Source organism: Chroicocephalus ridibundus, chromosome 6 (assembly GCF_963924245.1).
Source record: "Chroicocephalus ridibundus chromosome 6, bChrRid1.1, whole genome shotgun sequence".
In the NCBI taxonomy this organism is placed as follows: Eukaryota; Metazoa; Chordata; class Aves; order Charadriiformes; family Laridae; genus Chroicocephalus; species Chroicocephalus ridibundus.
In genome coordinates this window covers 36,794,338-36,821,699 of record NC_086289.1, presented here as the reverse complement: position 1 = coordinate 36,821,699, position 27,362 = coordinate 36,794,338, and the positions used below count along the sequence as shown (strand labels likewise).

The 27,362-nt window shown below is 45.5% G+C and overlaps 1 protein-coding gene across 1 annotated transcript in view; it reads right to left on the bottom strand.

The window, feature by feature from the left end:
* Nucleotides 1-1,010: 1,010 nt before the first annotated feature.
* Nucleotides 1,011-27,362, bottom strand: part of COL13A1 (collagen type XIII alpha 1 chain) — a 64,940-nt gene continuing 38,588 nt past the window's right edge. The window contains exons 25-44 of the mRNA XM_063340030.1: nt 26,991-27,044; nt 26,759-26,803; nt 26,065-26,133; nt 25,491-25,514; nt 24,623-24,676; nt 24,031-24,075; nt 23,541-23,693; nt 22,620-22,718; nt 21,963-22,016; nt 21,099-21,140; nt 20,559-20,585; nt 18,561-18,641; nt 15,578-15,613; nt 12,985-13,038; nt 12,659-12,712; nt 11,825-11,860; nt 7,319-7,405; nt 6,273-6,350; nt 3,013-3,051; nt 1,011-2,083 (exon numbers count right to left, since the gene is read on the bottom strand). Of these exons, the coding sequence (XP_063196100.1) occupies nt 2,081-2,083; nt 3,013-3,051; nt 6,273-6,350; nt 7,319-7,405; nt 11,825-11,860; nt 12,659-12,712; nt 12,985-13,038; nt 15,578-15,613; nt 18,561-18,641; nt 20,559-20,585; nt 21,099-21,140; nt 21,963-22,016; nt 22,620-22,718; nt 23,541-23,693; nt 24,031-24,075; nt 24,623-24,676; nt 25,491-25,514; nt 26,065-26,133; nt 26,759-26,803; nt 26,991-27,044 (1,134 nt within the window). The 3' untranslated portion in view covers nt 1,011-2,080. The remainder of the gene's footprint in view (nt 2,084-3,012; nt 3,052-6,272; nt 6,351-7,318; nt 7,406-11,824; nt 11,861-12,658; nt 12,713-12,984; nt 13,039-15,577; nt 15,614-18,560; nt 18,642-20,558; nt 20,586-21,098; nt 21,141-21,962; nt 22,017-22,619; nt 22,719-23,540; nt 23,694-24,030; nt 24,076-24,622; nt 24,677-25,490; nt 25,515-26,064; nt 26,134-26,758; nt 26,804-26,990; nt 27,045-27,362) is intronic.

Below are 27,362 nucleotides of genomic sequence, written 5' to 3'. Positions count from 1 at the left end.
CATACCTGGTTGGGTCTTTAGTAACTGTTTTGTGTTTATCAGGTGTATAATTAAAACATCAGAGGTTTATGGCATTTGCTTAAATAAGTGCTGTTCCAATTAGCTAAGCTTCACAGCTGCAAAGCCTTGTAACGGGGAGCTGGGTCTTACATTAATGAGAAACCACACAGGAATCCCTTGCTGCTCTGCAGTTCATTTTCTTTCTGTGCTAATTCAGCTCCATAAAAATATCCTGCATGGAAAAGTTTCATCCAAAGGACAACGTTGGCATGAGAAGAGATGGTTTAAGTATTGTGAATTAGTTTAGGTTGAAAGTTGCAAGGAGTTCCCTAACCACGAGAGCAATCTCAGTCAGGAACAGCCTGCAGGATGGGGAGGTAAGGGACACAGGGTGGCAGAAACACCACTGTTTTTTAGACGAAGTTCAATACATTTCTGAAAGTGTGAGGTGACAAATGGATTGGAACAGCCAGGGACTGGGCTGGGTTCCTCGGGCAGTCCCTGGCAGGCCTTCTCCTCTGCATACAAGAGAAGCATATCTCTTACTCTGTTCTTTTACTCTGATGGTGCTAAAAGGCTGTATGGAAATCAGCTGGAAAAAATAATTAATTAATAGTTTGTAAAGAGATGAATACTTGAGCATAGGGGTTGAATATGGGAGGCAGTGGTGAGTGCTTCAGCTGGCAGAGCTGTAGCCAGGAGAAGCTGTTGTGAACACAGCCTGTGGATCCATACGTACGGCACCACAGGAACCTGGTGGTAAAAACTACACAGCGATGCTGTGGGAGAGGGCGCTGAACTCCTTTTTGTGGTGGCAGCACTGCGCGGAGAGCTGGACTTCAGCGGACCCGTCTAACTAATGAATTACTGCTTGTGTTTCTCTGTTGGGATTTCTAAACACTGCTAGCTTCTCTCTGCCCCCCTGAAACTTCTGGGTTGCAAACTGTCTTCCCCCCTTACATGAAGGACCAAGGAAAGGGGTCACGTTTCAGAGAATAGATTTACCTTTCCTAAGAATAGCATATTGTGATGTTCGCTTTAGTCTGATAGTGTAGTTTTTCTTGATGGGTAGTTTAGACTTGAGACATTAACAAAGGTAGGTCAAGAAGGATAACTGCGGTGTACGTATGCAAATTATAATCACACACTCCGCAAATTTGCATGCGACCTTTGTTTAACATTTAAAAAGCCATATGGATTGATTTATCTAATAAACATTCATTAAGGTATCATCGAGGTATTCAGCCATATGCTTAATTTTAAATGAGGCTTTAATTAAGCTACTTGCAGGTCTATATTTAGAAAGATGCTAGAATTTCTTGCTGACCGGGGCTTGTTGTCAGGAGGGTTGTTCCAGCTCATGGGAGATGCTCTGTTTTATTTTTATTTGTTATTATTTCCAGCTCATGGGAGCTGCTCTATTTTAGCCAGAGGCAAAAGGCTAAGAAATTCTCTTTGTTCCTGCTCTTGGGGAAGGTTTTACCCTTCCTGCGTAGCCAAGGAGCAGCCTCTAGAGGAGCTGGCGGAGGCTGCACTTGGCTGCCTGAATCTGATCAAGAAACAGACCTTGTTTGATAATTATTAATCACGGAATCTCTAAGTTCCTAGCGTGCAGTGGCTACTGTGATTTTTTTTTTTTTCCCCCCAGCAGTACCTTAATTTAGTCACCACAAATTTGTTAATATTTCACTTTAATAAAAAATACATAATATTTTGAAATAGTCTTGAATGATGCCAGCTTGAAAAATTAAAATTACCTTTAAATCTTTACAAGGCAGTTCCTCTGGGCATTTTTAATGCAATAATTTATTAAGTTCCTATATTTATCATGTGTGCACAAATATCATGTAAATATTACAGCTGTACTCCATGACAAAACAAGCGTAATGCAGACATAGAATTATACAGAGAACTGACAAATGGGGAAGAAGGGAGACCTAGTATTTTCTGTACAAAAAATATGCAGCTTTTTGATAATTTGTAAAAATGCATAACTTTTGGCATTTCAGAAAAGAACACTGTATAAAAATAAATATTCTATGTACAGTAACACACACAGGCCAGTCCAGGGTTAGAATCATCACTGCAAAAGAAAACATAAACAAGTGTTAGTGACAATTCACTAACAATTGTTAGTGACAGCTCAGCAGGGGGGGAAGGACCATTTCATGGGATGGAAGGACAGTGGGATGGTGTTAGGGAAGCTGGCTCTAGGGTCTCCAGGAGGAAAAGAAGTGGTGCTGGATCTCAGCAGAGATCCTTTTCACTTCTCTGGGCAGCGAGGATGAGAGGTTGGATCCGGGCTGACTCTCTGCCTCCACTTTCGTCCCATCATTGTAGCTTGAGTACTTGGCATTAAGGCACACGCAGGTACTGAAGGTGGGCTAGACCCCGAGGAGTGGCAGAGGCACCAATGGGAACCTCCAAAGGGGACTCCTGAGGCAGCTGAACTATCAGAACCAAAGGGAGAGGTGGCGGGGGGACGACAGGTACTTAACACCCCGCTTTCAGTGCTTGCCCAGAATCGAGCTAACAAGCCCGTTCCCTTGGTACAGGGTCTTCCCCAAGTCCAGCGCTGTAGCCCAGCTGCCAGACCACCCCTCAGTGGGGGCACTGGGGGCTCTGGCGCCGAGAGCCCATCGGGGCATGCAGGGGCACCGAGCCGCTGCTCGTTCGCTCTGCCCCGCCTCCCATGGTCATCTGGGGTACGCCAGCTGCCAGCCTCCTAACAGCGTTGACTGGGTGGAAATGTAAGTTTTTGCGCAAGTATTAGAGCACTTCAAGGCCAGGCAGCTCAAAGGCCACAAAATACAATTATCTCCCTTTTAGCCTATAAAACTAACCAGCAATATACAAACATGGGAGAGTTTTGCTTGCTGCTTTTCAGGCTCAGGAAATCCCACGCGTGCCTCCACACCTCTCTTGCTCTTAGCCAGTCTCATTGAAAAACATTAGCAGGACCCATAGCACTGCCAGCTCAGCACAGTCACAGCATTTCCAGGATTATTTTACCTTATTCCAGCAGCCTTGAACTGGAAGGCCGTCTTCCCCCTGCAAAAGAGACAGACGAAATATCAGTTTAGGACACAGAATATAGTGCAGAGAACGAGCAAAGAAGGCGCAGGTTAACTATTACAGCTGCAACAAACAGTCTGAACCAGGGCTGGAGGAATAGACTGAAAGATATTCCCCACCCCTTTGGAGTGACCCAGGCTTCTGGCTGACACAACCTGCAGCAAGGGCTGGGGCTGAACAGGGGATTGCCTGTGGGCTACGCAAAGAACTTATGTACACGAGGTCTGTAGGCTTGTTCTCATTCTTCGCTGAGGAAGGTGTTTAACCAGGCTTCCATGAAGGAAGGAGGGAACATAGGAGGTACCACTCGGCCAGAAAAATGCCGCAGGAGGTTGGCAGTGGAAAGCAGAAGATGGATGGTCTAGGTCTTTGGGCTTGACTGTATAACACTGAGGTTATAAACAAACCACAGAGGCAGCACTAACATTGGTCTGAAGGAGGGACTGGAAAAAAACCCTACAGTTCCTTTCTGCCCTGTTTGTTTGTTAAAGGGTTTGCTTTATCACATGAGAGATTGCCCAGCTGTCCCCTCTTGCCTCTGAGAAGATTCTGCTCCAGGGACATTAAGAAGGTAAGAAGCTGGGCAGCCCCTGTGCTTGTTGAGGATGTCTCAGCTGACACTCTGAAGTCTTGGGCTACACATCCCAAGATGCGTGTGTGATTTTTTTTTTTTTTTTTTTAATGTTGAAGAAGGTTGGATACTCTAAGGGCTGAGCCTATATGGTTGGGAAACGCTTTTGTGAATTACTACGATTAATTTCATCTCCATGCAGACCTATTTGATATGAGAAAACAGGAAATTATGTCAATGATAAGGTGCTCTCAAGCAGGAGATAAAGTCAGATGTAAGGAGATACACCTCGGACATGAGAAGTCACATATTTCCACTGTGTGTGCACGTCAGATTCATGGGCTATTGCTATTACCCGGGAAACTCAAGAGCAGGGAGTGAAATTGGACAACGCACGAGGCAGGCACATTTCTTCATTCAAATGACTCAGTTCTCACTTCTTCAAGTACTGCATGAGAAATCTGCAGTGCATGTCATCCCATTTGAGAAGGGGAAAGGAAAAAAAAACCCGAACAGAAAAGCAAATGCACAGCAGTTCATTGAAAAATAAACTACTTAAAGGAGACGCACTTTCAAGGGACTGATGAAGTGAATGTTGCTACAACCATATTGCTTTTCAAATGCATTTTTTAGACTGTGGTCTCCTTGTGATATTTCCTCCCCCTCCCCTCCACTGTGTGGAAATACTGAGCTACGGGTTAATTACTGGCTGAATTGTGGCATTCCCATTGGTACATGGGTGGTGGTAGGAATGACTGGTGTAGTGCATTGCAGGAGGAGGTGGGAAGTTAGGTGTATGAAGGAATGGGAGGCCAGGGAGTTATAGCTTAGGGATCAAAGGAAGACCAGGGTCACAAGGAAGTATTTGTTGCAGGCGAATTTGCTGAGAACGGAAATGCAACGTGCTTATTAGTACCAAGTATCTCCTTCCACATATCTCAGATTTGTAAAGCATTAGTTTGCGGCCTCCGTAAGTTACACACATGGATGTGTCAGCTGGATGCTAAGCTTTTAACCTAGTTGCACCAAAAAACATGCTCATCCACATTCCCAAGCTAGCTTGCATGCCAGAACGCCATATATTAAAAAAATAATGGCATCTGTATTTCAACAGATTTTCTGGCAAGTTTCCCTTAACAAAAATAGGTATGAAAAGAAGTGTATGTTCTAACACGGCCATGCGGGGTGAATCCTAACTGAGAGCAGAGACATAAAAAGGAAGGTAGTCTACCAGGGCAGTGGTAGAATCCGTGCACCTGTGAAATTAGGTGCCTTATTCAGGCAAAACTTATTCCATAGAAACCTGGCTATTATCAGTGGGAGGCGAAACACGTAGATCAGTGGGTTTTCTCCTTTGTGGACTGTTCTAGACAGGTAGTATTTCACCTGTGGGACTGACAGAATTTCTTTCTGTTACCCAGAATTTACAGAGCAGCAACTGAGACTTTGCAAGTAGTCACCGTTATAGTCACTGCCCCAAAGAGACAATGGCGCCCAAAGGAGGGAAGGCTCGAAGGAAGGCTAATGTTAGCTTTTCATAAAAGTCAAATAACGAGGGCTTTTACTGGCAATTTCAGGGCTAGTTTCCTCAGGAAACTAAGAAAACCTTCCAAACTAAATGTGGCTTTTTTATTTTGGGACACGTTTTTCCAGCTAGTTGAACTAACTTATATCCCATCCCTTGTAAATGGCATCAATTATCTTTAAGTGAGCATAAAGCTTGGAATGCCCATCCTCAAGCAAACCTAGTTATGCCAAATCGGGGCTGGAAGGGTAGGGGAGTACAAGTTTCAACGTATTATGGAGTTGTTGAGACTGCTGTAGGGAGCAAAAGCCTCACCCACATGCTGCATCTCTGGAAAATCTGAGATTAAATTAATAGATCAGTGATGTTTAATGGAATGTTTAGAAATCAGTTGAGTTTAAGTGTTCCTGAATACCTTTGTCTTACAATAGTTGGGTTAGATGAGGCACGAATGCAATAATCGTCCTTTAGTACTTGAATAAGATGGATATTGGGAAACAGGCAATTGCAAATTCAAGTTTCTTGGATGCTATGGGTATCGTTGGGACTTCTGGGGAGAGTCACAAATTGGAATTACCTAGCAGGAACCGAGGGAGGTAAGTGTCCAGTTAATATGTTTCACATGGGCTTGCTAACAGGATAACCATTTTTTTCAGTCGTCTTAGTGTATAGGGTGACTGAAGTAATACTAAGCAGTGTCAGGCTGTGCTAGCCGCATGCAAGCACTAAAAAACAGAGTTAATGAGCATTGCAGCTCCTTGCTAGAAAGCCAAGCCCGTGCAGAAGCAGATCTTCACGTGTTAATCTACTGAATGTTGTCAAAGTGAAGGCAAAGGAAGAATCAAAGCAGTTGTAAATAAATTTGCATTCCCGCTACATTTTCCCTCATGCCACAAAGTAATGCTGACAGCGGCTGTGAATCACAGCATGAAGGGAAGGGCCTGTTTCTGACAACAGCAGCGCAGGAAGGTAGGATGGGGATAGGTAAGGAAGGAATTGCCAGGTGTTTCTGGGGCATGCAGCTATTTCAGAGGTATTGGAAAATAACAACCAAGATACAAAAAGCAAACGAGCATGCAGGAAAGGGAAGGTACGCCATACCAATGGGCATGGGGCATCCAGGCCGTCCAGCCCAGGTAACCCCGGCTCACCCTTCTCGCCTTTAAAACCTCGAAGACCCTGTTTATGAAATCAACCACTATCGTTATTTCAGTTAATGCCAGTTACCTCCATGTCACGGGAGGAGAGGCTGAGTGCCCCTCTGGGACTGTCCCAGGGCACTCTGCTGCATACCCAGAGTACAGATGGCCCATTGTTTCAGTTTTAGTTTTGTCCGCATAATCAGTAGTAGCGGTCTCCTTTCTGATTTTCTGTAATCTATGAGTCAAGAGATACTTCTCTGAGTTAAATCTGAGAGGATGAGAATGGTGTTTCCTCCATTACGAAATCATCCATTCTTCCTATCCTCACTAGGAAACCCAGCAGCCAGATTTATAGATGCATGATTCACAAGTACTCCTGGGATTCATAGCAATGCTACAGATTTTTGGCAGTGTTTGCTGCAGCATATGAGTTTAAATAAAAATGTGTACATATTCCTATATTTATTCATATAGATTTATAGACAATATGTTTCGACAGAAGCATATCCCATTTAAAATAACTGAGATTTGTTTTCCCTCTGGGTAATGCAGCTCAAGTGCCCTGTGTCGCTCTCAGGCGATCACATCAGCTGGCCGTTATTCCAAGGCAAGAAAAAGAGCATTCACGTTCTGCCATTACATAGACACCATGACATTAAACATCTCCGGAGAAGAGCCATAACTAGCAGCAAAGGAGACACAGGGCTCTATCTGCAAAGGAGAAAGCCCTGGGCCCCCAGCACATGGGACACCCCCATGTACCCCAAACCTTTGTGAGCTCCAGAAGAGGAAGGAATATAACCATGGTCACTCAACAGCCCGATTGCTCAAAGGATCAGTGGTTCCCCGCTGAAGAAAGCAGCTTTGCCATAGAATGCGGTGGGAACCAGGCTGGGCCTTATCTAAGTGTTGTACTTTTGCAAGACCATTGTTTATGTTATGATTTCCTTCTTTCTTCCCCATCAACAAATCTTAAAACAATACATTTGATGAAACAGAACATACCAACGGACAGGGTGCATCTAATCCAGGCGCTCCTTGGTCTCCCTTATCCCCTTTAGACCCTCTAGAGCCTTTCTTGCCCCTCTCCCCCTGTAAATAATAGTTTAGTCCAAGAAAAAAAAGAATACACAAAAGCTTTAGGATCATCCATTTCAAACAAATGTCAGCGATAGTTTAAAAAAGGATAAACATTTAGGAAACATTTTGAAAGAAGAGAAATCTCCCTTTGAGATGTTAAGTGAAAAACAACGTATGGAGCTACTAACCATGACTTAGCTGCATAAACGCATTGGCCATTGCTAAAATCCCACACTGATAGACTGCAAGGGATCAAAGGGAATACAAGTGCCTCTGAACTTTATGGACAGGCCTACGGTCAGCCAGCGGAGCACTCCTCCTCCGCCGCCAGTACCATCGTTATACCACTTCTCCGGTCTTCTTATACATTCAGTACAGTATACATTCAGAGAGAGGGGCACCTTCTGAGAAGCAGCTGACCCTAGACTCACAGGATGGGAAAACACTCCCCTGGGCAGCAGCAGGACACCTCATCTCCATCTCCAGCTGCCTGGGAGGGTCCCTCCTCTCCCACAGGAGCTCTGCGCTAGCGTGTAGATGCCTGGTGCCTCAGATGGCGAGACCTGCAGCAGACCCCGAGCAGGCTCTCCTGCTGTAGTAGGAAGGCACTGCTGGCACAGATGCCCTGCGTTGATTGTACTTTTCTTACCACTCTCAATTCTCATTTTTAAAGAAATTATCACTCACAGAAGTGTTTTTAGAAGCATTCCCTTAAACCATTTAATGAACACTGTTTGCCACCTCGGGTTGATAGCTTTTCCTTAAAAGCTGTGGGGTTGTTTTATTTTTTTTTCAATGTGTAAAATTACTTCCATATCCCAGCACAGCAAAGCTTTAACTTGCATGAATGTGCTTGCCTGAGTCTTACAGTGGTTTGTGCACTAGGGTGTGTCAACATTGCTGAACAGAAAAGAGCCAGAGAATGAAGGAAATACTCAGCCCGACAGTCTGCACGGCCTGGTTGTCCTTTGGGATGCTCCGAGTAGTGCTCCCCCAGAAAAACCTGTTAGACAGGGACTAGTCCCAAGCAGGGCAGCCACTGGTCCCTTGCCCTCTTATTTAGAATCATAGAATGTGTTGGGTTGGAAGGGACCCTTTAAAGGTCATCAATCCCCCTGCAGTGAGCAGGGACATCTTCAACTAGATCAGGTTGCTCAGAGCCTCATCCAGCCCGGCCTTGAATGTCTCCAGGGATGGGGCCTCCACCACCTCTCTGGGCAACCTGGGCCAGTGTCTCACCACCCTCATTGTAAAGAGCTTCTTCCTAATGTCTAATCTAAACCTGCCCTGCTCTAGTTTAAACCATTGCCCCTCGTCCTATCGCTACGTGCCCTTGCTGACAGCCCCTCCCCAGCTTTCCTGTAGGCCCCCTTCAGGGATTGGTGCAGTACAGACATATCCCAGGAAGGTGCGATTCTTACAATGGTTTGATATTATAATTTCTCCACAGGCTCTAGGTTGAGTTACACCAGAGCCAGGGCAGGAGGAAAACAAATTAAAAAATCATAACCAAAGAGGAGGCTTGCTCTCTTGTGGAGGGACAGCATTAGGTCAATGAAAGCCAGCTGCAAGAGGGGCTGAGGGAATGATCAAATGCCCTCAACCAAGGAAGCGTACCTCCCATCCGTTGTAGGTCAGCCAAGGCAAGGTATGGCATGGGGATTTGACAGTTACATGTATACCAAATCTTTCCGTATAACAGAGGAAATTCTCAAAGCTGCTAAGCATAAAGCAGCAGAATGGGCTGCAGCACAGGGAATTGAATTTAGGGTCCTTATGGGGGGGGTGTTAAAGGAATTAAGGGGTAAAAATCAGACAGCACATGTTGCTGTGTCTCCTTTTAAAAAAAGTGTTAAACCCAAAGCTGGCAAGAGAAATGGATGGGAGAGGAAAGGCGATGAGAAGTCACCCAGAACCAAGCACTGGAACAGGGAGCATAATCCAGGAAAATGCGGCATGAGTTGCTCTGGAGGAAAGAGGAAGGAACCAGGAAGAAAGATGGAAGAGGAGGAAGGGATAAAGGGGACAAAGGTGGACCTGTAGGAGCGAGGAAGATGCACATACACACGAGAAAAAAACCACAGGCATTAAAATAACAGTGAGGATATCAGCTTGGTAGCACAAATTCAGGGTTTATACTTTTTCAGCTGGGTTACTTGAAAGGCCCTCTGTTCCCATTGCTACCTAGTGCCACAATAGTGTCTGCCGGTCCCCAGGCACAGCCGTGCTGTACTCCCACACCGAACAAAGGGCAGCAGGAGCTCTGCCTAAAATAAGAGAGGATTTTGGCAAACTGTTTGGGACCTTAACGAAGTGGATCCTCATTTTTAATGTGCTTAACGCTGAAAAACTTCATATTAAAGCGCTATGTGTACTGCTGCTGTCTAAGAGAGAGGGGCATTTTAAATGAACACACCTCCCACTTCCAAAGCGGCGGGTGTTGTATCCCAGCCCCTTGTGGAACAGGCCAGAAGTGAAGTGTTGCCTCCTCTTTTTCACTTCACAGCTTTCTTTTTCATTTTGAAGTCTCCTGGCTGAACTGCTGCCATGGTTTTGCCAGCAGCTGGGAGAGACTGTCCCGTTCTTCTGAGGAGGTTCTGCCACAGAAGCCATGTGTCCCACTGCAGGGGAGACCTAGCACTCAGAGGGGGATACTGGGCTGCAAAGCAAATCCTGGGAAATGGGCATCGTGTCCTGTTCTGCTAAACGATACTTGTCAGATGTCTCTAATGACTTCAACGGGAGGGAGGCGTTCAGACAAAACAGCTTTATAAAAGGGACTCACCAAAACTGTGCTGTTTAACTCCTGTAAGTAGTAGTGACCTGTGCACAATTTTTGAAGAGGGGCAGGAGTGAGGGGAAACCGCTGCACAAAGACTCAGTGGGAATGATATTTTCTAGGATCCCACCTGGTACAAAGGTATTGCACTTGCCCATTTACAGGTCTCAAGTTTCTCACACTTTTTCATTTCACAGTATTGGCTGCAGTGAGGCAAAGTGCACGCATGCTTCAAGGGGCCAGCAAAACTTCCCACTCCAGCTTTCCAACCGGTCTTCTATAAGGAGGTGCAGTTTCTCCCAGTTTTCACGTGCTTTTGTGCGAGAGCTCAGAGAAATCCTATATACAGCTAATGAAAGATCCTTCTTTTAAATAAAACACCCAGTTTAAAAACCAACTGAAAAAGTCTAGGAAGTCTGTTAAAGTTATTTTTTGTTGTTGTTTAGAAGCCACACAAACAACACAAAATGCATCTTAGTGAAGAGGAAGAAGCAAAGCCAGAAACGCAACGATTAAAAAAGGGGAGAACTTTGGAGCTCCCGTGAAACTTGGACCTTTCTCCCCTAGTTTAAGATGCCAATTGGCTACTGCTTTCCAAAACTGCCCATTCTGTGCAGAGTAAGGTCAGAAATACATCGCAGATAAAAGACAGAACACTCATTAAGTATCAAAAGCAAATTCATATAATGAAATCACCACACGGGCACATGCACTGTAAAACTTTACATTTTCAGATAAACTTAGGCGATACCAGAATCTTATGAAAAGAAGGTGTATGTGTGAGTACACGCAGAAAGACACACACACGTGTACTATATTGAACTGCTTGACATATTTATACAATTGTAATCTTAAAAAGATTTTTAATTCAAAAGTCATTTGTATTTCAAATACAAATTAGATTCAACTATAGCTCTCAACTGTTTTTATCAAAAAGTTTCAGAGCCTTAACAGGCAAGAAATCCCTTACGTTGTGGAAAACCTGATGAAAATGCAAGGACCTTCTCAACATGCACTTTTTAGTCATGTTTATCTTTCTATAACACAGGTGGTACAACAGAAAAGCAGCCATTCACGTTATTGGGTTTGACCCAGCTCTTCACCATCACATCCATTCAGGACATGAGGAGACTGCATGTCTGATTCTTTAAGGTAGGCGAATTTAATTTATCTTTTCCAAATTTCCGTCTTTGAAATTCCCTGCAGGATTGTTTGCTAGAGAGCAACCTTCTTTTTCATGCTTCAGGGGGAATTTAAAAGTCGTGTAATGAGATTTGCTGACTCCACCTCAGTTAATTCTCATGGGAATCCCTACATGCATCAGTAAACAGATAAGTGGGATTTCTAAAGCATGCGACGTTAGCCTAACTCTACTACATGTGAAGTCCCGTGCTTCAGTGACAACAGAGCTATGGCAACAATTAACACATTAGAAAATTCCTCCTGCAGCTTTCAGATGTACCACAATGTCCCAGGTGATTATACGAGCTACAGGTATCACCTTAGAAAATACAAGTTTGTAAAGTTACTTATATGAAGGTCTAGCAGACAGAATTGCCTGCTGGCTACTTGAGGTTGCTCAGGAGTTAAAGGATCTATCACTGTGTAAAGATGTTAGTAACTCAACACAAGAAATTTGCCTGGTAACTTACCCGGATGCCTTTGTCACCAGGTAGACCTTGTAAACCCTGAAATGCAGCAACACAAAGATATTTTAAAATAAGTAGGCCCCATTGTATTCCTTCTCAAAAAGAAGAATGTGTACCCAGGAGTTTGTTTTTTCCATTTGTACCAATTGCTCTAAGGTAAAAAAAAAACAAACAAAAACAAACCACCAAAACCCAACTTTTCCAGCAGACAACCTCCTCTTCACCTCCATTAGGCCATGCAGGCTGTAACACCACTACTACTCCTCTAAGAGTTCTTCAGACAAAAACCAAACTAGTTTAGAGAACGCAGTCCCTGAAAGAAGCAACAAACTTCCTTTTTTGTGTTAACAAAGCAGCTCCATGATACCATAAAACTGGAGTTTTTGCCCCACTGTCCCTGTTTTGCAAAAAGTAATCCCAAACAATGGAAGTAACCTCACTGAAGGCAGCTTTTGTCACTGCAACGACAAGACAGAGCCCCCTCAGACAGGTGGAAGGCAGGTACCCAAGCTGTGGAAAGATAAACAGAGCAGATGTGCTCAAAAGCAGTATTTTGGACTAAGATACTTATCCTGGGAGTCCTGTGCAGCTTCTTTTGGTAGTTTGAGGATCGAGGTGAATTAGCAGTTTCTGTTCAGCTTCATCCATCTCATTCTGAATTGTTGTTCTGAAGCTACCGAGCGCTTTCTGTTGCTCTCTGTAGCGTACATAAGCTTTGGTTCTTTAACACCCAACCTAGCTGAAACTGCAAATGCTGTATTACAGCAGCATTTTAAGCTATCAACCACAGCAAGGAAACAGACACTGATAATGAATCCCTAGTACTCCCATACTTACAGGAAGCCCTGCTGGTCCCATTGGTCCTATAACTCCAGGATCTCCTTTACTGCCCTGAAATGGAGAAAAAAGAGTAGAATTTGTCACATTCCTATTCAGTATGAACAAGCATTACTATAGAAGAAAAGTAAAGGACCCGTTTCAAAGCACCTAAAAACCTCATGAATGAAATACTCAAAAATCAAAGAGGCCAAGCTGAGGGCCCTATATGCCCAAGGAAAGAGCAGTTCCAGCTCTAGAACAAGCTAGAGCTTCTCTATCCCAGAGAGCTGTGGTATCTTCAAAGAAGTTACACAGAGCATTGGTCAGTTCTGAAGCAAGCTCACCCTTTCTCCTTTTGGTCCTGCTGGTCCTGAAACACCAATTGGTCCTGGAGTACCCTGTATTTGTAGGAAGGAAAATTCATCAGGACATTTTTATTCTAGGGCCTCATTAAAGCCAGGAGACACTGCTGCTCCTTTAGGAAAAAGCATGGCTGGGAAGGACAGTCTGGTGGTGGAAGGCATCTAGCACCACTACAGCTTTCAGTGTTGGTGGCGATGGATTTGAAGTAGTTGATATAGGCAATTTGAAAAACATGGGAATTGCTACATTGGATCACACCAGCACCATTTTGCAGAGCCTTATTTTTAATTTTGAAGCTCTCTCTTGACAATTGTTACAGCAGGCATTTCTACCAGTTCCACAGGAGGGAATTTTTTCGCTCTAGTTTATATCAGACAAGGCTGAAAGCTGTAGCAGAATAAAGGCTATTTAGATATAGCATAAGCAGTTTTCTTTTCTTTATTTGCTTCTTTTCTTTTTTCCCCCTGGCGTCAGTCAAGTTGAGCAAAAATGAAAGAGTGTGGTTACTCGGTGGCAGGCAGCCAGTCAGTCATGCAAGTTGAAAGACGCCATGCTGCAGAGAGGAACGCTGCACAGACACAGATGCAAACTAAGAGGGGGATCATTCAGTCCCTGTCCCCGTCCCTTTGTTCCCTTTTTGCCATTTATGTCACTCTACCAGGCTCTCAATCACGCGAACAGGAAAACCCAGTCTTTTTGCTAACCCTTTGACACAGGGGCCATCTCCGACTAGCATACCAAACTTAATTCCCTGTGCTGCTGAGACTTGCTTGGGCTTTGGGAAAGTCACCCCATCAAAGCTTATCTTTAATGCGGCCAATACAGCAGTTAGGCAATAGTCCTGGCTAAGAAGAAGATTCAAGCACTTTCAACTCTGTATAGACTCCTTGAACTTGTTGTGGACCCTGTTGGAGGGTCTCATAGCACTCTCCCAGAACACATTCTGCAGTTTAGATAAAAGTATAGCCTTCAAATTAGGTGGGTGTACTGCACACTGCAAACTAGATAGTAGAGACAAGCCATTTGCCTTCCTAACCCCACATCACATACTTTTAGATTAGCAAGAACCATTTAGCTATTCCTTCATGGAGCCTTGATACAAGGATAATTGAGGCCCACTACCTGCCTTCTAGGAAGGACAAAGGAGGAAGCTTCTTGAATAGGGAAATCTTTTTCCAACAGCCTTAAGGAAAAGGGTATTGCACTTTTTAACGTGAGCTTGCAATCCTTAGTTATGGAAGTAACCCCTCCGATGTGAGCAGAATGAGTCATGTGGATCAGGAGGGCTTTTCAGACAAGTTAAGATCTGCAGAATTTAAGTGGAGAAGTAGTCCATGCAGCACACGACTTCAACGCAGTGAAGGAAGTGAGAAAAATCAGGCTCTCCTTAGGTTCAGGCACAGGAGTACACATCATGGAAATCTTAATTGCCTGCATATATGCGTCATTTTAAGATCATTTAGTGCCACGAAATACACTGATAGCTCACCTGCACGTTTATAAAATTAAATCCACAATTTCCCAAAACAAGTGAGCGTGTAAACTGCCATTCAGATTCTGTTCAGAAGTTAAAGCAGCTGAATTATTTCCAGTTATGCTGAGGAGGAGAAATTGCTTTTTCTTTTTAAATAGCAAATGGATTGTACATGGGTGATACATGATTTCCCCGGGAGGTATTAAAAATCTTTGTCCCTTATTTAACAGCTTTTACTCAAGGATAGCAGAATGGTTTGCAGAACCCGGTTAGCATTACTTGTCTCATTCTGAATTCAACAGATTGAGAAACTTAGGCACAAGGAGTTTATTTCCTTCACATCTCACAGCAAGTTAGCAACAAGAGGTGGGAATCTTGCATCATCCTGCTCCACTATTAGATGTCGCTACCTCTCAGATGTATATACCAGACCGGAACACACCCCACCACCCCCAGGTATCTGGGACTAGGGAAGGCATGTGCAGAGCTGCTGAAGGTGCATGGCATTCTGCTGCTGAGAGGTGAAGGGCTAGTCCTGCTTGCAGAAGGTCTTTTAGATGTAAATTCTCCTTGTGCCAAGATGCTTACCAGGCTATAGAGAGACACCTATAAGCATACCTGCAACCCACGGCAACCGAGCCTTATACGCCATGTGTGAAAACAACGCACAAAGCATTTTGCTCACAGGACAAAACACACCGGCATTATTATGCCCAAGACAAAACTGTAGAGCTACTGTCATGACAAGGTGGCAAGCAAGGCTACCATGGAGAACGACAGGATAGAGACCCCTCACAATAAAGAGGACAGGAGAACAGAGCATCATGGAACCATGCAGAGGTTTCGTTCATCTTGTTATTGAGATAAAGTGGAACAAGTAGGCTGTAATCCCAGGATCCAGACAGATTTATAGCATCAAAAAAAGACAAGCACGTGGCATCACTTCACAGTCTAAGTTTAACCACCCTCCGCCCCCTGCCCAAGCCTGCTTTGGAGAAAAGGTGGTTATTCCTAGTGTAAACAAGACTCTGGTGGAAGAGACGAGACAAATCATGATACTGGGGAGGAGTAACGTAGGGTAATGGAGAAACGGAACTCACCGGTGGTCCAGGCCTGCCGTCTAAACCTGAAGCACCCTGAACAGATTGGGGAGGGTTAACAAAAACAAGGCGAGAGGGGAGGAGGGTGAGGGGGAAAGGAGAGGGGAGGGGAGAGGTGAGTGAAGCAGTGACTTGAGACAAACATATGCTTGCAATAAACAAAAATTAAGATCTCAAGGACAGGTGATGGTACTTACAAGCAAACCAACAAAAACATAGAAACACTGAATACATATATATTGCCAACCTGTAATTTTCAGATCCCCTTAAGAATACAGGTTTCCCTCTCAGTGCCGTGAAGAAAACCCCTGAGGAAGAAGCTCTTCTGTGACAGGTGATGAAAAGTGCAACGCAACAGTGGATTTGGATCATGCATTGCCTTTGTGGCAGGCTGGGCAACACAGATGAGACAGAAGGCTCGAAGGCCTGTGGTCAGGGAGGCATTTACAAGCAGTGCAGAGCCATCAGCCGTTCAAGTTCCTACCGAGAAACTCAAGTCCTCTAGGTGCACACTTAGTCAGCTGCAAGATTGCTCCACTCTACATCCAGTTGTTTGGAGGCTTGTAAAACAGGTGGCTCATCTTCCTGTGTCACCAGTGCAGATTTACACCAGATTGAGATGAAATGGCACTTTTCTGTGCGCTTGGCTCTTGCCCTGAATTTCCTCATTCATAAGACCTAGCAGTGGCTCTGCCCAAGGCCCATCTAGGCCAGTGTCATATCTCTTAATGGTGGCCAGGAGAGAAAGCTTTGGTAGAATATAAGTACCGAATACTGCATTTTCCGTCACTGGAGCATGACAAATTCCTCAGCTTGTCGGCCATACAGAGAAGCCCAAGGCTACTGCAGACAATCAGTGCTGAAGCGTGCTGAAGGTTCTGGCATGATGTCAAGCCCTAAGTCACATATGAAAAGGCAGCAGACCCAGCTGTGGGATTTTACAGAATCCGTCTTTGAAATATTTCAGTACCTGTTTGGCACTGCATTAATTTTGACAGGCTGAAAATACACTGTATCAGGCATGGAAAAGCTTATGAAGAGGGTTATAGGTAGCTCTGAGGAGGGATACAAGGTCCACAATATCTCTGTTATCTTACTAACAGCTCAGTAACTGTGCTTCCTAGTGGGCCAGCTGATATTGCTGCTCCAAACACAAAACATTTCTAAGAGGGCACTTCTGAGCCAGCCTTTCCCCCTCCACAGCTCAGGAGGAGTGATCATAGAATTGTCAGGGTTGGAAGGGACCTTAAAGATCATCTAGTTCCAACCCCCTGCCCTGGGCAGGGACACGTCCCACTAGATCAGGTTGCTCAGAGCCCCATCCAGCCTGGCCTTAAAAACTTCCAGGGATGGGGCTTCCACCACCTCTATGGGAAACCTGTTCCAGTGTCTCACCACCCCCATGGTGAAGAACTTCTTCCTAATGTCCAGCCTGAATCGTCCCATCTGTAGTTTTAATCCATTCCCTCTAGTCCTACCATTACCCAACATCCCAAAAAGTCCCTCACCAGCTTTCTTGTAGCCCCTTTAAGATACTGGTAGGCCACAGTAAAGTCTCCTTGGAGCCTTCTCTTCTCCAGACTGAACAACCCCAACTCTCTCCAGCCCTCTGATCATCCTCGTGGCCCTTCTCTGGACACGTTCCAGCACGTCCATATCTTTCTTGATATGTGATGATATGATGTGAAAAGCCAAGGGACCCTGGTTTCTCATGGGGCTCATTGCTGTAGCAGAGCCAGATAGCATATTCCCTGCCACACTGATAAGCTTGTCAGGATAATTGCTGGGGCATCTTCTGCTCAGCCTGTCACAAGGACCTCCTTCCCCTATTCTGATACCACACAGACTTGAAGGACTAACTGTTTACGCAGAAAGCTTCTATTTGCATTCCTCAGGGCAAAATGGGGACTGGGTTTTTACTTCTCACTGCTTCACTGAGGCACAATCTTTGCATTTGAGCCTTCTGAAAGCATTGCTTTCTCCCTACTGGTTCTGCATGGAGCCACTGTGAATACCCTCATGATGAGCTCACTCGAGTGCCTAGAGTTAGATGAGAAGCATCCAGGCCCTAGAAGGTAACTGCTATACAGCACAACTAAAAGAGGAAAACATTTTACAAACGAAGACACACACATTTCAGCCAGAGACAAGGGATCTGGGTGATCAAACACAGGCCAAAGTCACACAGTACACAAGATGCACTTTGCAGTGCTTGTTTCCAGGCAGTAGGTTCAGCAAAGGGAGAGGGTGTGCTCTGCCACCAGTGCTTTTTAAGAGGAGAGAGCTTGGGGGCTGGTGGAGCAACTGGATGGGACTGAGTTAACACAATTTCATTATCGGCTGTCAGCTCAGACAGCGGGTGAAGAGGCTTTTAGCAGATTTGAGCTAAGAGCTTCAGAAAGCCTTCAGGTTCTTATCTAAAGCGCTTGTAACTTCTTTGTAATTCTGCCTTGTAATTCTACTGTTAGCAGTGCACTGACAGTAGTCCAGAGTGACCGAGCTCACATACAGCAGGGAATACAGAGGCTTCTACCCTGTCAGGGAAAGCACAGATTCCATTGCAGAAGTGATAGTAAAGCATTGCCTAGTGAACCACCAAGCTTTTGTACAACGTCTGGCCCAGGTGACAAATAGCTGGGAAGGTATTTCCTTTTCCACATCTTTTTGAATTCTGTTTCTGGTCTTGCCCCATTGCCCTGAAGTGCAAAGAACCCACAGGAAAACTACTGCTTATTTTTCCCATTCCTGCCAGAAGCAGGAAGAATTAAAATGATCACTGATCTGTTTAACAGATCTAAAAGATGAAGGCTCCGTACAGAAATTGAGCCTTTTAAGTTTAAAACGTAAAGGCACAGTTATTTATAGATCATCTTTTTCTTTGACTTTACATATCAAATTTCTGCATGCGTCTCCTATTGAGGGATCTTTTTACAGCTGATATAAATTTGGCTCATAAAGTGCTGCTTGCTTCCCGGATACTTACAGGTAATCCCAGTGGCCCTCTGTCTCCTTTTTCACCCTGGGCACCCTTCTCTCCTTTCATTCCATCAATCCCTGCTTCCCCCTAAAGGAAGGATGGAGCAGAAAATAAACCCACCGTAACACCACTTATATAACAAACATTCCTCCCCTCGGAGCGCACCGAAGCAGCAGAGAGAATACAACAGGCAGCAGAGAGAATACAAGAGGCAGCAGAGCAATGCTTTAGCCCCATTCTCAGCCCAATCTTAAGACAACTAGTATCAGTCAAATGGCCTCTGTGTGAGGTCACTTGTTTCGCATCAATGGCAGTAAGAGGAGATTCAGGCCCAGCGGCTGAAGATGGTAAAAAGGGAGCTGAGCTCACTTCTGTGTTGCTCTCCCTGCTATTGCAGGGAGCGTCAGGTAAATATAAGTAACCAGAAGTTATACAATGGGGTGGTTTTACATTTTAAGATGTGGGTTCATTGGGAGTGAAAGACAAGTGTCTGTAAGCTTTGAAAAAACAAAGTCATACTGAAACATTTTATGACAGATTTTTGTAAATGCAGAGGCATCAGTTTCAAAATTCGGGAAAAAAAAATCATCATTCCTTTTCCAATGGTATTTTTAAAATTCTATATGATAATACTATATATATAAATTCTATATTATAATACTATAGTATAATAAACTATAAAGTAGTGTTAAACAAAATATTCTTTTCATAAATTCAAAGTGCAACCCAAAGCTTTTTTCCCCACCCACTCCTATTCATAAGGCATTTTAAAACACTCTCTTGGTTGCACTTTGAAAGAGAAGCGTCAGAAGAACCAAGTTTGCCCAGAAACAGTAAGCCCGCTTGCCATACTCTTCTACAATTGTAGGACAGCACATTGCTGGCGCTCTCTACCAGCCCTCCGGCTTCCACACAGCTATGTGTCACTGCCCTACAGTACTATTTGACTCGAGCACATACCTGGAAGAGTTATTTATTTCTGACATGTCTGCAAAGGGTATAAAATGCTCTTCCTCACCACTACTGAAAGCTTCATTACAAAAAGACAGATTGCAGGGATGGAACAAAAGCTTCCACACTTGGACATCTCAGTGCACCTGCTAATTAAGCCTACATGGCTCCTCTCTTCAAGGAGACACTGGTGCAGTACTTCCCCTGCCTATAATCCAGCCTGTGCTGTGCGAGACTTTCATCTGCTTTTGGTTGGCACATATTCCAAAGACAACTGCACCTCATGGAAGTTTCCCAGACGCTTGATAGGAGTGGCTAGTGAGTTACAGACAAGCAAGACAGATAACTCTATCTGTAATCAACACCTGGAGAAAAGATGAATCAGGATAAATATACCACCCCATTTAACACCCAAATAGCGCTGGTAGCCAAATACTCAGCATAACCAGAAGAATTAAGACACTTTTCACATTTTCCAATCTTTTCCGAGAATCTCAGAGGAAAAACATAGCTCTCCTTGAACATTTCCACTCAAATATTTTTTTTGTCCAGGTACTGTTTAATGGCAGGCAAACCAATGGTGCAGGCTGAGCATAAACATATTTAGACGGAGATTAGAAAGCTTCTAATCTCCAAGAACAGTGAAGTTCTTGAATGGCTTTAAAGCGTAATTTAAAGGGTATAGAACCTGGCTCATTTTAAGCTAGAGCTGAGTTAATTAACACTGTACGATAGGCTGTCCATCCAGCGGTACAGACCTTCAACTTTTCAGACAAAGAATTCAAATATGTTCTCATGGGAAGGTTTCCAAGGGCCAGTGGCTTCCCACTTCTCTGGGTGAAAACTGGGGACAATGAATGAGAGCTAAATGAGAGCTAAATGAGTCCTAAAATGAGAGCCGCTAATCCATTTCCTTCAAGAAAATACTCAGAAGTATTTTCCTTTTACCAAGGTGGAAAACAACATTTGCAAGCTAGAAAGTTGTTACTGAAAAATTCTTGCACCTGGACCAGCCTAGTAGAATTTCAGGATAGTGAAGTTTTACAGCCTTACCTTTGGTCCTGGGAGGCCCTGAAGACCCTGTATTTGGGATGAGAGACAAAATATGAGTAATGTTTAAGGATGTGCTTTAAAATAGAGGTATTCCCGTTCAGTGTGCAGCATAGAGCTTTTGCTTTCTGACACACAGAGGGCACAAACGCTTAGCCCAGAGGCCTCTTTATTTGTGTAAAGGGCACTTCACGTACCGTTCTCATCTGGTAATGAGGAGGCTTTTGCCAACAACAATCTGGCAAAGGGCCAGGCTCGCTATTAAGACCATTTTGCAGTTGATCTCTTTAATCCTGTCCATCCCCTCTTGCGACTGTCTTCCCTTTCATCTCAGACTAACATAACCTTCTCTCTTTTCCTATCCAGCCCATCATAGCTCTGACCTACCCTGGGGTGTGGTTTTAGAAGCGATTCTAAGCATGTTCCTGTTTCAACACTGCAGTGTTTCCGTCTGTTTTCTCCACCCAGAATCCTCCCCAGCCACTTCACGCTCTACCCTCATTCCCAGTGCCTTGCTCCTCAGGTGAATCACTCAAAACTTACTGGAGGTCCTGGTGGGCCTTGGGGTCCGGGAGGGCCAGATATCTAGAAAGCAATACAAGAGAAGTCACTGTCATAATCTGCTGCCCTTAGCAGGTGAGGGGGAACTGCTCAGAGGGGAGGCAGGGTAGAGGGTACAGTTGAGCTCTAGCAGACTTAGAAACCTGGATTCCCCTTAAGGACTATGTTAGGAAGTGGCAGCAATCCAGGACAGAGTGGCTAAGAAGCAGCAACAAGACTCTGGGGAGGGTTACGCAGCAGTTACAGAGATTTAGGAGGAAGGAGAGCAGTGATTTTTTTCTCTACAGAAAAAGGTCCACTTCCACTACTCTACCATTGTTCCTGCAAGGAGGCACAAGGTCAACAGCTAACAGCTTTTTCAAGAGACAGGAAAGAAGGCGGCTGGCTCCACACATGCAGAAGGGTGTATTGATAGCCTGTGAGACTCCTTGCTGCAGGGCAGTACAAAAGCTAGGGGTGAGCTCTGAGGGGAGAACAGACAAGTTCACGAAGCCAAAATCTATTGAAAAATATATACGTGTAGAAACACGCAGGTATTGTTAAGGAAATCCCTTTACCACAAATGCCAAGGAAAACATTTGTTATGCTTTCCATGATCTTCTGTTCTTCCCTAGGCATTCATTATTGATTGCTTGTCATGAGCTAGATTGTTCTTGTGTAGGGGAAAAGTAGGGCATCAGGAGCTAGAGCTGGTTGGCAATTCAGTCCCACAAGATGAAGCTTGCTGTACTCAATGAGCAGTGCGTCATAAGAGGGTGGGATGTGCTGGTTTTCAGCAGCACTGCTGCCAGATCATCCCTCCCTTACTGCCGAGATTGCAGAAGGAAAGCGAGGAAGGTGACCTACCGATTCTCCTGGATTTCCTTTGTCACCGTGCTCCCCAGGCTCACCCTTCTCTCCCTGCACACAACAGACCCTGTCACCATCAGCTGTACTCTGGAGTCTCACTCCATCAGAAGCCATCTGTGAACCAGCAGCTCACCAAAGAGGGAGCACAAACATACAGTGTATTTCACAAACAGCTCACCTGCAGCTCTCGTGCACTTCTGCTTCCAGAGCAGACACCCTACAGAGAGGGAGGCCTCCAGGAGCAGTATCTCATGGCTGTGCAAGGGGAGTGCCACAGAGCTTTATTTGCCTTTCCCCAACAGCCGCCTGACACCTCTCTGCTGCACTACAGCCTCTGAGGGAGGGGGCACAGCAAGCGGGTCAGCAATGGTGCCATGCTGCCAGCAAACCGGGCTGGCATAGCCACGCAGGCTCTGCGGGCAGCTGCCAGAGCCAGCACCTTCAGGCAGCAACAGGAGCAGATGCCCAGCTGGCCCTCTGTCTGCTGCTGGAGACCTGATGGACCTCTGGCGACACCCACACACCTAGGTCTAAGGGGCAGAGGTCTGAGGCTCCCGAGATATCAGCGCTTTGGGAAATGAACCCTTGTGCATTGCTCTATGCTGTTTTGTCTTTGCCAAGCGGGAAAGAGCAGCCTGTCTTTTTCGTTCTTACTGTCAATCCTGGAAGTCCAATGGGACCTGGCAATCCTGACGGTCCTGGCATCCCTTGGTCACCTTGTTCACCTTTCTCTCCAGTGGGGCCATCAAGACCCTACAGATCAAGAAAGATTTGTGGATTTTTTGCAAGACTAAGTCAGGCAGGCATATGAGACATCATTGCAAGAGCTGAGACTGGCTCTGGTCATCCCAAGAACACTGAAAACCCCAGGCAACCACCAGGTGCCCAGGGGAAACCAGGGCTTCACTAGTACTAAAAACTGGACATGCAAGTGCCTGAACATCCTCCTGTTGTTGTGGATGTGCCAGTCCCGAGAGCAGGGATGGGGACTGCTTTCCTGCCTCCAAGTTCTGCGCACAGATATGCAGTTTGCTGGAGTCGGTGCTAGAAATCGCTCCCCAATAGCCAGCTGTTGTGACAGCAAGAGTTTTATCCTAGTAATCTTGCAGAGAGGCAAAAACTCATTGCATAAACCCCTCTTGACTAGTGCTGGGGACACAGAAGTTGTGACAGACTGAAGCTGGGAGACAGGCACTCTGCCCCAGTTAGCGGCAGGGATGTAAGGGGTTGTAGAGGGCATGTGTGCTGGTACCTCAGCTGCCTTGCTCACAGTCAAGCCTACTTGCTCACAGCGGCATTTCAGCTTAAGCAACACGCCAGGCAGCAAGCTGAGGAAGCGACACAGTGCCCGGACAGCAAGGCAGGCAGCTGGGGACAGCTGCTCCAGCAAGATGGACAACACATCTGCCAGGGAGCCAAGGCCTTGCTTCTGTATTGGTACACTTCATACAGCAGCAATGAGGTGCCTCCAGCACCCACCTCAGCGGGGGAGCTTTGAGGTATCTGAGAAGTCCCAGGGCCTTGACCCATAACCTGGAGAGCCAGCAGGGCTCCGAGAGGCTTCAGTTTACTTACCGGCGAGCCAGCTTGTCCTGGATCTCCTTTATCACCCTTTTCTCCTGTGACCCCGATATGACCTGGCTCTCCCTTTATTCCAGGTGGTCCATCCTTTCCTGGCAGTCCATGAGGGCCAGGCGGGCCCATTTCTCCAGGTTTGCCCCGTGGTCCCTAAAAGAAATTCACGCAACAGAGTGAAACGTTTACAGATAAGAGTAAGGTTACTCCTGCAGAACAACTCCCTGGCCCAGACCCTCTTTCACTGCTCATCCTCTCATTCACAGTAATGCCATTTGAGGACATGAAAAAGCAGATTTGCTACACCATCCTAGCCACTCCTTATAAGTTAGGACTTTGATAAACCATTAGTACTCATTTTTGTGGAGCAAAATACTTTTTTTGCCCTGTGGGAAATCAACTGTGCAATGTCAGTGACGGAGATGGAACATACTAACTCCAGATAAGCTCACTGAAGGAAAGAGCAATCCACAGAGGCACCGTGTCTTACCTTTTCTCCATCATGGCCTGGAGGACCTGGCAAGCCAATTTCACCCTAAAACACAAAATTGTTACTTTGGCAGTTTGAAAGCAGCTACTCTGACTCCTTCTGCATGGCACCGTGATGATGAAGGGTGGGCATTACAGAAATAGTCTGCAGGGACCCTGGTAACTAATGGTCTCAGGGGAAAAAAAAAAACATGGAAACCCCTGCTGAAACAGTACATTGTGATTTCCTAAGAATTTCACCAGTCTTGTTTGTCCTGACTGATAGTTCACAGCCCCAGTGCTGTAACATGGTCCCCAACAAACACAATCCCTGCACAGAGATCAGTTCCCATAAGCTGCTTCCTAAAGGGGAGGGCAAGTAGAAAGGATCCTTCATCTTTCAGATAAGACATTATCATTGTGGGAAAAGATATTTTCAGGATATTGTACATGAGGAGGAGTGGTACAGGCCAGCAGGACAGTCTGATGGTGCTGCACAGGGAGAATAGGAGCATTGGAGAGGGTTGTCGTGGTGGGGGTGGTGTGGGGTGTGTGGAGAATTCTGCCTGGACCGCTGCTGTGTTTCCCTTAGCTCTGCCGAACTGAGCAAATACCTTCTGTCCTGGTGGCCCTGGAGGTCCAGCCACACCTGGAAGCCCTGGGGGTCCCTAAAAAAAGAAAAACTCATTTTCAGATTATCGTCAGGGCTTTTATTTTAACATTTTGAAATAATTATTAGAACAGAGATCATAGGAAACAGTGGACTACTTAGATCCCAAGCACAACTTAAGCAGAGCAAAAGAGCACTAGTATTTTGAGCAGATTTCCTGATCACTCTCGACAGTTACCACTCTAAGGAGACCTAGGGAGCAGTTTGGCCTAGCAAGTAATGCTACTTATACCCATTTTGTGCTGCCCTGTCATACTGCATTTTAAAAATCCATCTTTTTTCCTGACCAGGTTTCTTATCCTGAGAAGCAAAATACAGGGGCACTTTTCCCTTTATTTTGGCTCAAAAGAACTACTTTGCCTCTCTTTGTCTTCAAAGGGCTTGTATTCACTGCTTCTTTAAATGATTGGTTTTGTACAGCACTGTAATGTCAAGTTATGCTTATCAATGGTGAAAACATGTCCTCCCCTCCCATCACAGAAAGTGTCCACCACAGACTGCCAGTATCAGCTTTCAAGCAAGGCACTCAAGGCCTCCTTTTTCTCTGCTTCAGTCAGCCCCCCTTGCTCTTCCCTGCCCCTTCTGAGCAGCGTGTATTACCTCCTAAAGCAGAGAAATAAAGGGCTTGATTAGAATTCAAGTGTCACGATCAGAAGGCAAGATGAGCTGTTCCTTCAGCTGTCAGCTGCCCCAACTTTAGCTCCCAACAGCAAAGGCCAAATGTTTTAGCTGCACCTAAATTGCCAGGCCATCTGCTCAGGATGAACATATGGCCACTTGCTTAAAACCACACAGCAAAGTTAGGAACTCACCATCAAGGCCAAAGTTCGTATTTCCTAGAAAAAAAGTAAAAAAAAAAAAAAAAAAAAAAAAAAATCAAAAAAAAGGAAAACAGCCATTTGAAAATGAAGCTTTTTCCTGGAGGTGTTTTGTTCTCCACTAATGTAACGCTGGGACAACGAGCAAGGAGCCTACAAAATGAACAAAAGCAAAAACCACAGCTCTGAGTCCCACGGTGCTGTTATTCTACGATTTCCTCTTTTTTTCAAGTAGAACCCAGGCTAACCCAGAGCTGGGCACAGCCACTCGCTCACTGCAGACTATCAGTGCACACCTCCAAGGAAGCTTTGCAGTCCTTTTATTCACCATCTACTCCAAGTCATGGGCCACTCCTGACAGGCTTCACATGACCTCTATGTCCACCAGTGTTAACATATCAGCTAAACAAGACACACAAGTATTTACCAAACCATGGAACAATGAAGTACTTCCTTTTGCTGCTACTGCTGAGGAAACAGATCTACATTGTTCCTGGTTTTGTGCATCCCCTGGGAAACAGTAAAGCAAGCAGCAGTCACCTCATGGGAGAGGAAGGCAGTTGCTCACCTGGAGAGCTTCACTGATATTACCGTCGTAGTCCATCATCTCATCCTTCCCAGGCTCTCCCTTGGGGCCCTGCAAAATATCAGGTCTTTAGACAGTGCTTGGGGATTGCCCTTCCCATGGGCTACTCAGAGCTGTGGTTCACCCTGAAAAGGGGGTCTCAGAGGGGCCTGTTCCCTGCGCCTCCAGTTTTCCATTTATTGAACAATGCTCTTGAAAGCACATTTGATAGAGCAAACACTAACAAAGTGTAGCCAGACAAGCCTAGATCACCAGACCATCAAAGCTGCCGGGTCTGGTAAGTGGTGAAGTTGAGGCCGGAATCCAGGAACTAGATCATCTGACTGATTGTCAGACTTGGGCATGCAGCAAACACTCTCCTCCTACTCTTTGCTGACATGCCAAGGTCAGCTGGAGTTCAGACTGGGATGTCCGAACCCACCTCCTCCTATGAATGAGCGAAACATTCATCCTGAGGTGGCTTGGAAGACTTGGCTTGGAAGGCGGTATCTTCTGATGAGGGTATGGAGTGGTGAAAATGGCCTGTCTCAAACTTAGCCATTGCCCAGCTATAAGCACTTTTAGTAACGGTGAGAACATGTCAAGAAAGCAGCGTCCCAATCTAGACTGTCAGTGTGGTCCCACTGGCCCCTTTGAAGGGCCAAAACTCTTCAAGTGTTAGTGAAGGGACACCTACCCTTGGGCCCATGGGTCCCTGGTCTCCTGGTGAACCAGGTTCCCCCTGTAACAAGAAGAACATGCCGTTAGCAAAGCTTATCCTTTCACTTGCTCAAACTCCAGTCCTCTGAAACAGTCTGGGACTAGGCATCGCAGTTTTAAAATGCTCCTTTTCAGCTAAGTTTTGTGCATGTAGGAAAAAATTTGCAGCTACTGAACCTGGAGCGGGGTTGTGCAGAAGCACTCTGTACCTTTTCCCCCTGTGACCCCGCAGCACCAGGCCGGCCAATGTCACCAGCTTCTCCCTGAAAGAAAGAAAAAGGGAAAAGGATGGGTTTGTGTTGTGTGGCAGGGCTGTGACTTCACTGCTGGCTTTGCCTTTCCAGGAGGAAGAACTGCACCAGCCAGCGCCCCTGCCATGCCCACATCTTCTCAGGTAAGCCAAATTTCCTGGCATGGCTTCACACCAAGTGCCCTTCTCTTCTACTCAGTGCGGAGGGAGTATTCAGCATGAAGGAAAGCACCCAATTCAGACAAAAAGTAAGTGCACAGGAGGGTTGTTCCAAGTACATCTGGGACAGGACCTCAGATTTAAGTGTTCTTGGTGTCTTTTGCCAACGGGC